General features: G+C 41.0%; 1 protein-coding gene across 4 annotated transcripts in view; it reads right to left on the bottom strand.

Annotated features, from left to right (window-relative positions):
- Positions 1–14,230, bottom strand: part of SRFBP1 (serum response factor binding protein 1) — a 1,736,845-nt gene that overhangs the window by 561,573 nt on the left and 1,161,042 nt on the right. For all 4 annotated transcript variants that reach the window (XM_044060738.1, XM_044060735.1, XM_044060736.1 and 1 more), the window contains one exon: positions 10,411–10,492. In XM_044060738.1, coding sequence (XP_043916673.1) covers positions 10,411–10,492 — 82 coding nt within the window. The remainder of the gene's footprint in view (positions 1–10,410; positions 10,493–14,230) is intronic.

Here is a 14,230-nt window from a genome sequence, read left to right as displayed (position 1 = left end):
TAATCTATATGAGAAGGCTGCATGTTCAAGAGCATAAGGCTGATTAGTGCCTACTTCAATGTGCACTTCCCAAAAGTGGGGGTCTGGGTGGATTGCGCAGTTCCCAAAAATGGGGATCTGGGTGGATTCTTTCTTATTATGACTGCTGTTTTCTGCCAAATATAGTAATATATATCAACCTCACACTACATGGAAAGATCACCACTTGCAATGCTCTACAGCCACCATGGCCATAGTGGACATAGGGGAAGACAGGAGCTTTGGTCATAATCTAGTCTTGTGTTCTTTTGTCTTACTCTCTGGCTCATCCTTGGCTTTAGAGAATGGATCCAACAGCAAGTCCTGCATTGACCTCCCTGCATCACTGCTGGCCTGTAAGCATTAAGGTAGACCTTTAACTTCTCAAAGCAACAGCTTTGATGGTACTTTTTGTACACTCAATATCATGCTCCACTGCAAAGGCAAAAGACAGAGCTTCAGTGGTGGTCTTGGTTAGTGATATAACTATCTCAGAGTCATTTTGAAGGTCTAGACTTCTTAGACAGTGAAAGGGGATATTAATTAATTTATATTAAGTTCATCTAGTAAGTGATTAATTTTATCTGCTTTACTATACAGAGTTACTTATGCTGTAGGGGTGGACCATTTCAGTAGCAAGGAAACTGGTATGCATAAAAAATTTTGGATAGATACATAAAAATGATGGTACCATTAAAGTAATACAGAAAGATGAAGAGGGTCAGAAAAGAGATAAGGAAAATTTAGGATGAATCACTTTAAAGCAGGGTGTTGGCAGTGAGGGAAATTGGGCTTGGAAAGGTTATTAAACACTGCAAGGAATGAGAACTTGAGCATGCTTAGCAAATCCAGTTATCTTGGAAATAAAATGAAGTTTTGCATACAGTCATGGAGTAAAAAAGAGCTGATTCAGTAAGGACCATGAAAAATTGAACATATGAAAGAGAGACTGGGACATGGTGGTATTTGTTTATGTGGTATTTAAGGAAGGAAGGAATGAATGAATGGGGACCGAGTGGATATGCTGTACTTGAATTTGAGTAACTGCATGATTCCTTCTTGCATAGAAGGTTACTAGGGCAGATGAAGGAGCTAGGGATAGGGAAAAAATTGCAAGATAGGTGGAAAACTAAGAGAGTGACGGTGACAGGGTGTTCTTCAAGAAGATGGGCATGATATAGGAGTAATGAGATAATTTTTGAGGCCTGTAACATTTAATGTATTTCCGGTGCACACAGCGCTGAGGTGCAGAGTAGCTCAATGTGTCGGCAGGTGATACTGCACTGGGGTGGCATGACAGATGGGGGATAAAGCCAGACAAATGCTGATAAAATTCAAGAGCAAATGCAAAGTGCTACATGTTTAGTGAGAATCCATGTGTAGAACAATAGCTGGTATGATGCAAGGATTCAGCCTTGTGAAACAGTGAATGATTTAAGAGTGTTGGCAATGGAGATGTTAAATTATCAGGAACAATCTGAAGAGGTGGCAGCTAATACCAGTAGAATGACTGGAGAGATCTGAAATAGTTCTGATTCCATCAACAGAGAGATTACCATATTTTGTAGAGGATTCTGGGAAGGTCTCACATGGTGTACAGTGTACAGTTCTGGATACTTTAGAGAGATGTTGGACTTGTGCAGACATTTAAATAAGGGTAAACTACGGTTCTGAGTAAGGTACTTACCATAACAGCATATCTTCGAGGAGGGGTCACTGTAACATTACATCATAACACTTGGGTTTACTGACCTTATGTAGTCTTGTGTCCCAGTCACAGTTTTAATAAGAGAGCTTTTTGTTGCTATGAAAGCCTATGCTGGTCTCATACCAGCATTCCAAGGAAGTGGTACTGGTGCATGTGTCTTCTTGTCTTTAAGTCTCTTCTTACCCTTAAACAGAATTGTAATTACAGTTTGCAACAAGGTATCATACCATAAATATAACTATGTAATTAATTAATAAAAATAAACTAATAAACGCAATACTGTGGAGAAAGAGAGTACCTTTAGTGACACATTGACATTTCACGGAATACCTGTTATTACAAAAAATATTACACAAAACTATATTATCTTTTTTTTCAGAGATAGTCACTGCATCTGGCCATATCAACAAACTGAGTTAACATTCCAGGGGAAGTGATCAGTTAAAAGAGAATGCTTTGTGGATATTCCTGCCTTTGTATATTACTAATGTCGACTGTTTATGCACATTTGCCTAATTCAGCTAGACAACAGCTTGACTTTTAAAGTTATCATATGAGTACTATTTTTCCTGGAGCTAGGGATGCAGAAAGTACAGTTGTGTACACTTATCATAAATGTAGATGTTTGAGTGTATTCACTGCTACAGTCATCACACTTGGGTTATCCTGCCAGGGGTAGCCCTCAGTTAGCCCAAATACCATTTCTGCGTTGGTTGCTGTCGCTCCAGGAGTGACGTCAGGTCATCAGTGGTATAAAAACAGGCAGCCAATGCCATTACATCAGTTTTTCTTGCCCCAAATGTCAGAAGCCCCAATAGGGAGCTAAGTTATGGTGGAGTAACACCACCAGTAGAAAGTAAATATCAACAGCCCTATAAGGATGAGGAAGAGAGAGAGAGAGAGAGAGACAAGGGGGCTGGAGAGTGGGAAACCAGGACTGCAACAGTGAATACACTTGAACATCTACATTTATGGTAAGTGTACACAACTGCACTATGTTCTTCGTGTTTCACTGTTGCAGTCATCTTCGTGTTTCACTGTTGCAGTCATCACACTTGGGTTGATTCCCAAAGCTGGGGAACGGGTGGAGGCAGTCAAAAAGAGTTGGGGCTAGCTAGTATGCCCTGCAGGACTGTGGTTGCAAAGCCTGCCCTGGATTTTGAAAAGATAGGCAGGTGGTAATACTTGGTGAAGATATGAACAGAACTCCATGTTGCCGCTTCCAGGATGTCCCTGGTAGGGACCCCTCTGAGAAAGGCTGCAGAGGTGGAAGTTGCCCTAGTAGAATGTGTTCTGATCCTCTGTGGGGGTGGTTTCCCATGGTATTTGTAACAGAAATGGATGCAGTGTGCTATCCATTTGGAGATGGTTTGTTATGATATGGCTTTGCCCTCTGCCCCTGGTGCAAAGCTGACTAGTAACTGGTAAGATTTCCTAAATGGCTTAGTCCTATCCAGGCAGAATCTGAGCTGTCTGTGCATACCTAAAGAGTACAGGGTCCTTCCCCCCTTATTTTGAGGTTTAGGGAAAAAGATGGGCAAATGAACAGATTGGTTGAGAGCCACACTGGACACCACTTTAGGCATGAAAGTTGGGTTAGTCCTGAGGGAGACCCTGTCAGCATGAAAAATGATGAAAGGTTCCACAGCCATAAGTGCTTGTAGCTCAGACACTCTTCTAGCTGAAGTGATGGCCAGAAGCAAGGCTATTTTCCAAGAGAGGAATTTTAACTCTGCTGAAGCTGCAGGCTCAAAGGGGAGGAGCGTGAGCTTTTGCAATACAAAGTTAAGGTCCCAAGCAGGGGTAGGGGCTCTTCTTGGTGGCCTTAAGTTGTTAGCCCCTCTCAGGAACTGCTTAATGAGAGGGTGTGAGAAGAGAGTTGGCTCAGTGCTGTAATGTGCAGAGATGGCAGAGGCATGGAATTTAATGGAAAAGAAAGATAAGCCCCTGTGGAGTAGGTCTGCTAGGTAATACAGGATGAGAGGCAAGGTCTAGGAGATTTCTGCTTAAGTTGTCTGCCAGAAAGTTTTGGTTGTCTGGCAGAAATTGAGCTTGCAGGTGAATATGCATGGCTGAGGCTGTGTTCCAAAGGGTCATGGCTAGCCTGCAGAGTGGGTTCCCCCTGCTTGTTGATGTACCACATTACTGTGGTGTTGTCAGTTTTGATTAGTAGAGGCCCCGGAGACAGCAGGGATCTGAAAGCTGTCAGAGCATGCTGAATAGCTAGCATCTCTTTTTGGTTGATGTGCAGATGAATTTAGTTTGGGCTCCAGTGGCCCTGAATGCACCTGCCATCCAGGTGAGCACCCCAGGCATAGTCTGATGCATCGGTAGTTAGGGTTTGGGTAGTGTGGGATTGTGAAAAATGGAAGTCCCTTGTTGTGGTTGCATGTTGCTACCCAACAAAGAACATTTTTCCTTAGACAACGTATCATAGGTATAATAGTTTCCAGATCTTGAGAATGCTGACACCAAAGGCTTTTTAAGTACCACTGAAGTTTCCTCATATGCAGTCTGGCATATGGAATTAGTAGAATGCAGGAGGCCATGAACCCTAGAGCTTGCAGGATTTTCCTTGCAGATAACTGGGTTCTGATGGCCAGTTGAGAGAAGTAACCTGTCAGATAAGCTTGTTTTTCTGGAGTTAGAAATGCCATCTGGGATGCTGTGTCCAGGCTTGCTCCCAGGAATACAATTTTTTGACTGGGGACTAGTTTGGATTTCTTTTCGTTGATAGTGTACCCCAGTGAGGTTAGTGAGTCCTTTACAAATGTCAGGTGCTGTAACAGCTTTTCCTGACTGTTTGCCTTAATCAGGCAGTCATCCAAGTAAGGGTAAATTTGAATATTTCTTTGTCTGCAAAATGGTGCCAGGCATTTTGAGAAAACTCTGGGAGCAGTGGATAAGCCAAAGGGAAGTGCAGAGAACTGATAATGCATAGATTTTGCCCTGAAATGTAGATATTTCCTGCAAGAATCTCAGATTGGGATATACAGATAGGCCTCTTTGAGGTCTAGAGTGGCTAACCAGGCATCTTTGGACAGCATAGGGAGAAGCTGCTGCAGGGTGAGCATTTTGAATTTTGGTACCACCCGGAAGCTGTCTAGAATAACTAGATCTAAGATTAGGCGCCAGGTGCCCTCTTTTCTGGGTACCAGAAACAGTCTGGAATAGAAACTTTGGCCTATGTGATCTGCAGGAACAGGCTGAATTGCCCTCATGGAGAGCAGGGAATGAACTTGGTTTTGTGCCTCTGCCCAATGGTTTGGTGGAAGATCTGGGAACCCCTTTGGGGTTGGCAGAGTGTGAAAATAAAATGTGTACCCTGTGACACTATGTTGAGTACCCATTGATCATTGGTGATGGAGGCCCAGTTTTTTGCATGGGAGGCAAGTTTTCCTCCTAGGGGCACGAGCATATGGGCAGAGGTGAGAGGAGGGGTTGAGAAGTCATTGTGAATTCTTTCCATAAGGGGGTGGCTTAGCACTCCCTGATTTAGAAGTGGAGGTACTCCATTGCTTAAATTTCTCCATACCCTGAGACAGCTGTCTGGGGGGGGTCTGTTTCCCCTAGATCTAGTCTGAGGTGGCCTTGAGGGGGCTGGAAAGGACCAATGTTTTGAGGGGCAATGCCTACTGAATCTTGGAGGCTGAACTTGCAAAAAGTCTTTACTTGTCTGCATAGACTTAGCTTTTTCTTCCATCTTTTTTAAAACCTTTTCTGCTTTGGTGCCAAACAGATTGTCTTTGTTCAGTGGTGCATCCAATAATTTTGATTTGACATGATCTGGCAAGGTATGTTCCTTAAGCCAAGCATGCCTTCTAAGTACAGAACCTGTGACTGCTGCCCTGCAGGATGCTTCTAGGGCGTCAAACCCACATTGCAGGGTATGCTTACTGATTTGGCTTGCAGAATGCATAAGTTCCTGTAAATCTTTATTTTCTGCACAGCCAGGGAAGGTAGATAAGTTTTGTTTAATGAGTTCCATGGTATGTTGCTGGTATTTCAGCATGTGGAACTGGCAATTTAATGCTCTAATGGCAAGAGTTGCAGACGTATATACTTTTTTACCCCATCTGTTTAGGCTCGAGAATCCCTGTCCAAGGGGGTGGGACTCTTAGCTGTGGTTGCTTTTATTCCTTTAGGCCCTTGGGAGATGACCTCTGGGTCAGCAATAGGATTCTTGAAAATACATTTGTGTGAGTCAGGAACTAATACCTGTCAGGTTTCTTGGGAGCAGGAGGTAAAGTATCAGGAGTTATACTGGATTCCATAAAGACATCATCCACAACATCCAGAACTGGAGGGATAGCTAAGGGTCTGTGCTGTGGTAAATCTAAAAATTCCCTGAGTCTCTTTTTGGACTGAGGATAATTCTAGCATTCCCAATGGAAATGCTCTCTCAAAGTATGTAGGGTTTCACCAAAAGAAAAATCCTCTGGAGGTAGAAGGAATGGATTCCTCAGCATCTGAATCCTCATAAGCAGATAAGGGCATGTCTTCATAATCAGAAACTTCAGAGTCGTTGGACTCTTGGTCAGATAAGGCTGCTGGAGACAAGGTCTCTCTTTCTTTTAGCAGGAGAAGGCTGGCTTCCCCTAATCAGCATTATAAGGTCTTTTTCTATTTTAAGCATCTGTGATTGTGGCAAGGAAGCAGGCGCGTGAGTTTGGGTCATCATTTTTTTAGGCGTAGCTCATACTCTGGGCCTTAGAAACTCGGTAGTTTTAGAAAGAACTGAAGACGTGAAAGAAGTCGTCGGTTTGTGTCGAATATCCGTAGTGCGAAGAAATTCCTCAGAAGCCGGTGCCTGCACAGCGGCTCCGGACCCATCCAAGGTAGAGACATCCGCAGGTCCCGTAGTCAAAGAAGAGTCTCGCGGCATACCGGACTCTAAATGGGTCTCAGTAGCGGCCTGCAAATCCATCGATGCAGGCATCAGGGGCTGCGAAAGGGCCTCACTGAGTAATGGCAAACTGGTGACTAGCTTAACGGAAGCGTCATCGGCAGTTTGGGACCTGTGCGGTCTGTCTCTGTCTTTATCCTTATGTTTTTTCAGTAGATCGGTAGTCGGATGGCTTAAAGCCATTTCTGAATACAGAGATCGAGAACGAAAGTATTTAGCTACAATAAGGGCCCGATGATGAATAGTTTGGGCGTTGAACAAAGCTCAAAACCGGCAGCGAGGGACGTCGTGGTCAGGGCCTAAACAGGTCATGCAGTAAGAAAGGAAATCTCAGTGTGGTATTTGCTTTCCACAGGCGAGACAATTGTTAACTTTTTCTGACATCGGTTAGAGCAAAAAAAAAAGGATCCCCAATGGGGTACTTAGCTTTAGAAGACTTCAACTTCAATTTCAGAAATGAAAACTCAGGTAGCGGCCGGCCAGCACTCGTGCGAACTGCTTCTGCTTCGAGCTCCTCGGCAAGAAAAACTGATGTAATGGCGTTGGCTCCCTGTTTTTATACCACTGACGATCTGACATCACTCCTGGAGCGACAGCAACCGACGCAGAGATACTAAGCCTCTGGTATTGGGACCGACTGAGGGCTACCCCTGGCAGGATAACCCAAGTGTGATGACTGCAACAGTGAAACATAAAAAACACCATCTGATACAAACACTACTGTACCAAATTCTAATGCAGTACTTCTGCAGCATTTACTTTAAGGAGCTAAAGCAAACTGAAAACAGCTTCAGTACATTCAGTGTGACATGTTTACCCAGCTGGATTGTTCAAAGTAGTGTGTTTAATTTCTATATATACACGCTCTGTAATTAGTTTATTCATGTTTCCAATGTTTGTTCATGACACAGCCAACCACTGTAAAGATTCTCTTTTAATAAAATATGCAACCAATCCTACCATCTTCCTGGCTGATATTACCTTCCCAATCAAAGTCCAAGCAACAAGGCAGGCTAATTCTTTGGCTTGCAGCTATGTTTTGCTGCTATGGTCCTGTACCTTAACATTAACAAAAATAAATTTATGTCATAAGACACCCCATGATAACTACCATAGATCCATATGTAAATTATTCCATTTCTCACCTAAACATCACCAGTTCCTCACTGAAGAAGTATATCAAGCTTCTCTGTGTTGTGTCAATGACAATCAACTAAAATGTGTAATGTTAAGTATAAAACCCAATAACCAGGATGAACAAAACAATCATTAGACTCTACAAAAGACAGCCATAAGTCACTTACTGCTATCCTTACTTTACTATGCACACCTTCTCAGAAATCTTTCCCCTTCCTTTCTTCACCAGTCTGAAGAAGCCTATAATAAGGCTGCTCCATCTTGCTTCCAGCCACAATGGCAAGACTCACCTGTATGTATCTCAAATAAGTTATATTGGCTTGAATTTAATCAACATCTACCTCTGATTCATCTAAAGATTGTCCATAAGTCCTCTAATCCACAGAATACCCTCACCTTTCCAATATTCTCACTTGATGTACCTCATTGGGAACTTAGTTCACCCACTGGTAGGTTTAACATTCTCCTAGCCAAAAATAAATAGAAAGCTTTAAAATAGTTTTCCCCATGATCATAAAATCAATGCAGAAATAAATATTTTCAAAGATGAAAAAATTTCTTCTGCACTGGAAGTGCAATTGTAGAATCCATCAACCACAGTATGGCTACAAGCAGCCTACGACTGTTACTTCTGTGGCCCATCAGACTTTTAGACAGCTGATGCTTACACAGCTTGTGACATACTGTTAACCAATGTTACCAAATGCATGCATATAAACACTCAAAAACTGACTACTGTGGGACCTTTCCTGGCATTCTTAGGGTTCTACAAACAACTGATGCTTAGTCATGTGGCCTGTCATCACTAAATTCTGACAGGGCTGCACTTGCCTCTGAAATTCATAGGTAACAATGGATAACAAATTTGAAAAAAATATATAACTACCTAATTGAAAGCAGAAGTCAGTTGTGAGGTCTGGACTGCGCTCTTTTGCTGGTTACTTGAAGAAAATAAGTCTGTGGGTCACAAAGTATTTGACTTTTTATGCTTTTTACAGCAGAAATTGTGAAAAAAAATGTTTTAGCTGTTCCAAAGTGTATTTCTTCCATGCTTATGTTCAGGAGGATTAGGTGAAATTATGGTGGCATGCATTAAACATAATTTTGCTTATTATTTTCCAATCTGCTGGAAACGAAAGAAGAAACACAAGCTGCATGCGAGTACTGTTGTATGCATTCCATTCCACACCTTCTTCTAGTGCTGGGTTGACTGAAGTATGGCACATACTTTTGAATAGTCACAGATCCGATGCAGTTATGTGGATTTTCTCATTGAGTACTGCATAACCTCGCTAAACTCCAGGCTTGTCCGTCCAAAACTGTGGCTTCCAACTTACTACTGATTACAGCAACACTTGATTATCATGGGGCTTCAGTTAAGTGTCCCACTATTGGGGGGGGGGGTGACAAAATATAAGTAAGTTGTATTAAATACTTGGACAGAGTCTCAAGAAGGCTTTGCCTTAACAAAGATCCCCAACACTCTCCAGATTATGTATTTCAGGCAATGTAGGGATAAATAACCACTAAACAATCGGTTACTTTGGTCAGCTTACAGTTATAAAACTTGCAACTCATGTTTGGATCAATGAAGAAATATTCATAAGTGACAGTTACAACGACTGTTCAGCTTTAAACATTCTCTTCTTTACAGTTCTTGGGACACACGACTGCTATTCGTGCTTTCTTACTTCTAACCTCATCTCTGGATCCCTTTTTGCAGAGACCCAGTAAAATGATTACAGGAAACCAAGCTGTTTAACATCTTCCAATCATGCCTGACCATCTGCGTGGATCTTTTGGATAAGACTAAAGGAACTTAGGATCATGCATATTGACCTGCATGTGTGGAATGACAGAAAGATATTCTACGATATTGTGCAAAAGATAGCAGAAGCTATATATTGCATTAATAACTGTCAATTCCATTTAAAGTTTATAAGCACTTTTGGTATTTCAATTACTTCTGGGTGAGAAGCTGCTTAAAGCTGTCCACTTTCTTCTCATATAGGCAAAGTTTAAAACATAATTTTATTTTGTATATAGCAAAGTTGGCAAAATGCATTCCCATGATGTAATTTTGGCACTTCATTCTTAGTGTTGAGTACATAAACACATACTTTCATGACTGAGGACACACACACATGCACAGTTTGTTTACAGCATCAGCCTATTGCATACATTCTGTACATATAATATGAGCAGAGCATAAATATTTATGAGCATGCACACAATGCAGATTTTGTCAGACTTGGGGACCTGCCTGACCTAAAAACACATGCATGTACCTTTAAAGAAGATATAGAAAACTAACTCCAGGGCTACGAGTTAATTACATTTAGTGATGCAGTAAGTAAAGCACTCCAGGTGGTTAGGGTTCAGAAATGGTTTAAGTGCTACACCACACCTTTGTGAAGGAGAAGCTGCTTAGTGTAATGCAGAAACGCACGTATTTGCATATATGCATGTCTTAAGAAAAAGAAGCAAAATATCTAGGATTTGTTGCTCTGCCTTGTGTGCATTCAGTACCACTAAAGGATATGACTCCATCTGCAACTTTGAGAAAGATAAAGCAGTCTGGGGAATGAATGAATGAATGAATTAATTAAAAGTTAATTAAAGCCAAAGTGAAAATTCTCACCTTTCAAGTCTGCAATTTTTTTGCTTAACAATGGATGCGATACAATTCTTGCAATTGCTCTTTCTTTTGCTGAAGAGTCTGTCTGTAAAATAAAAATGCATTTCAAATTAAAGCTGAAGTATAGTCAAAGAAAGACATTATGCATTTATTACTGAAAATATTACTTTAATAATGCATTAGTATATACACCATAAATGAAAGTAAATTACACAGAGGCACCTAAAATACCTGTCATTCCTGGGTAACTGGGCCTTATCATGGTAAGTAATTTTACCAACACAATCAGAAAGACATGTTGATTCTACAAATTTGTAAAGAATTAAACATTTCATCTGCAGTTATTTTCCTACAGAACAAACCCTGTAAGCAATAACTTTCTCACTATATAAAACATTATCCCAAAACAGACCTTCCAGTTGTAGCTACGTCAATTTCCTCCGCATTTTTCATAATTTACTCTTTCATTACAGACTCGCTTACAAAGCACAGTACTTAAGTGTGCTACAGAAAACCTGGAATTGGTTTCTGGTGGTGCTAGAGGCAACCTGAATGTAATAAAACTGCTTTGTTTTTTGTTCTTTATTTACAGCAACACCAAGGGCCTTCCACAAAGAATTTTACTTGCGTAAAGGTGGTAGGGGTTTTAATGCTTAAAGGAGTTGTAGACCAGTGCCTTATTAGAATGATCAAAATGTATAAATAATACGAATTAACTTACCATATCAGTTGATCTGTATGGTCTTCTGCCAAGGACAGCTGTTAAGGATTTGCTCTTCTGATATCCTGGCTTGGGATAATTCAGAATTCTCTGTAGCTCCTGCACTTGAGGGCAATCATGCTTTGCAATATTACATGCTGGACTAGGAAGGCGCATTGAGGTACTGCACTAAACAGCCCAGTCCCATGGAAAGATTGAGCCACAGCATGAAAGACAGAAAAACAAATCATAAGAACGTAAAATTATATTTCACTCTCACCCTTAAATTCATCTTCCACTATATTTGGATGAGGAAACTGAGACAAACTGCAGAAAGCCTCCTTGCATACCAACTGGTATGGGGAGTAGCTCCCTAATGTATCGGACTTTGGATGCCTTCTGCAGATAACTGCTGAGAAGAATCCTAAGCAGTGAAACAATTAAACTTCCCAGGGAGGCCGGAGCCAAAGAAAGACTAAAACATAATGCTCAGAAAGCTACATTTTGATGCACTGATATAACAAAGAAGACTTAATTCCTAGAATCATGGTTAAAGCAATATTATACAATGCCTTACCTAAAACGTGCACGCTGATTGGCCAGCCCAACCAGCGTGTCTGCTAAATCCTCAATATACTAACGGAAAAGGTCCGTCGCCGGACTTTTTCCGTTAATATAAACACTGTTCGCTATGTTAAAGAGTTTGACATAGCGAACAGGTTTAAAAAGCAACGGAGATCTCCGCTTTTTTAAATCTGTCTCGCTATGTTAAACTCCTTTAACATAGTGACACAGTAAGCAACGGAGATCTTGCGATCTCCGCTGCTTTAAAGTTGTCTCGCTATATTAAATGGGTTTAACATAACGAGACAGCTTTAAAATAAGCAATGGAGATATCCGCTGCTTATTTTAAAGGTCTCGCTATGTTAAACCCATTTAACATAGCGAGACAAAAGCAACGGAGATCTTGCGCTCCGTTGCTTTTTACAGTTCTGATGTACCGCGCAGGCACGCAGTACATCAGAACTGCCGCAGAATACCAGACAGCTGCGAAGGGCAGTAAAGAGGCATTATAATGCCATTATTTAAGAAAAGTAATTATTTCTTTTCTTAAATAATGTCATTATAATAACCTCACTTCTGGTATGTTGATGATACCCACGGTTGGTTTTGTTTGGTCCCTTGGGCCAAACCACGCCAACCGTGGGTAAATCCAGCATTACCCACACCCAGGCGTGGGTTATTGCTATAGTATTTGGTGAATGTGTGAAGCAATAACCAAATGGCCAAGGCACAAATACCCATAATGGAGACACTTTTGATGCACTAGCAGCAACCGTATCCCTGACAGCAGTACGTTTCAGTGAGTAGTTAGTCTTTCTTGTGGCTAAATATAGTTAGCAATCCACTTGAAAAGGGATTGACATGCCATTGCAAGTACCTTCCTTCTTAAAAAAATAAAATAACTTGTCTGTATTCCTGAACTCTCACACTAAATTCTTCTAGTAAAACCTGAGCTGGGCTGTTATATCCAACATATGAAAGGCTCTCTTTCCTCTAAATTCTGCCCCTAGAGGGAAAAAGGGAAGACAAAAGAAGCAGTTTCAAGACATTTCTGATAACACTTTAAGAAGGAAGCTTTGTTAGTCATAAAAGACATCAGATTCATGTCAAAGAAACAACAAAAAAGATACAACTTACTTGCCTGTAGCTCAGAGATTCAGAGGCGATGGCCACCAAGAATATCTTTCAAAAGACAAACTGTACCCAGGAGAGCAACTGATTCAACCGGAAGGGTGACGTATCAATAATGACATTCATTTCTTAATGAGAAAGACAATTTTTCAAAGGTGGATGAAGACACAGAAGCTCTTCAAGGAGCTACCAGCCTAACTGATGGGGCACTAATTTACCTTCCACAACATCATAATATGCACAAATGCCAGAAAATGCATTATGATTGTGTAATAACTACATTCCGTACCATACATGCATCTGGAATTGGTCAGTGATCACCTGAAACCTAACAAACGTAGCATAGAAAATCTTTTAGCCTAAACAGACAAGTTCTTCCAATTAGTTGAATAAATCAGATGAATGCAAAGCTTACTTGTTGCTTCAAAAGCATCCAAAACTCTGAAAGGAAAACATAGGGGCATCAAAGGTTATAAACTAACAGCCATTGCCTAAAGTAGAGTTCAGAAGCGAAGGGATTTCATGGAATAACTTACAGTACTGCCTAAGACATCAGTGTCTGAAATCATACCATTCTCTGAAGCCACAGAGCATCAAGGATAGGTTTTGGTCTTTTTCTTAGAATTCTGTAATTAGGAAAAAAAAAAGACAAATTAAATAAAGTAGTATAGGAATTTGTTTTTCTGGTTTGAAAGAGAAACTGCATCTTCTGTCACTTCCTTGTTCATCTGCTTAACAAGAACAGGTGGAAGAAAGTATTCTCTGGTGTGGCAAAAGGGTCAATACTTGAGGTGCTCCACTTCTAGGAGACCTGTAATCAAATACCTTTAACTCCAACATAAGGCTTTATTTGCAGTCTACCACTTCACTTATTTACACCAGGATGTGGAAGGATGCGAAGATTGGTAAGTTGTTCTCGACCAACTGTCATGCCATTATCCCTTTGCACAGGGGATATGAGCAGATTCCATCTAGTTGTACTCATGCAACAAGCCACTGACTGCCTGAAAGGAGTATAAGTTGTGCACTTAAATCCTCTTCTAGATATTTCAGGATGAAAAGAAAATAAATAACTTGTCTGTATTCCTGAACTCTTACACTAAATTCTTCTAAGAAAACACCCCTCCATCTGGTTCATGAGAAGTCCCTGCTTCTAGGATTCACTTTCACATTACAAGTCATGATAAGCTCCACAGTCTGGGATCAAAGCAAGAATTGAACTGGGTATTGCAGCAAGAAAGAAAGGCCAATGTTTAAACTATTCAGATTTGTCCACCACTCTGGAGCCTGATGACAACCATCTGACACAAACAAAAGGTCTGTGAAGATGCTAAGGCTTTGTAACCACTCACAATTCATGGTTCATTGCAAGTTCCACATCCTCAAGTTAAGCTCTGTCTGTAGTAAGGCTTCTGCCTTCAGGGTTAA

This window comes from Protopterus annectens, chromosome 2.part0 (assembly GCF_019279795.1).
Source record: "Protopterus annectens isolate FY-2018-M chromosome 2.part0, PAN1.0, whole genome shotgun sequence".
In the NCBI taxonomy this organism is placed as follows: domain Eukaryota; kingdom Metazoa; phylum Chordata; order Ceratodontiformes; family Protopteridae; genus Protopterus; species Protopterus annectens.
The sequence above is the reverse complement of the archived record's forward strand: the minus strand, read 5'-3'. Positions and strand labels throughout refer to the sequence as shown.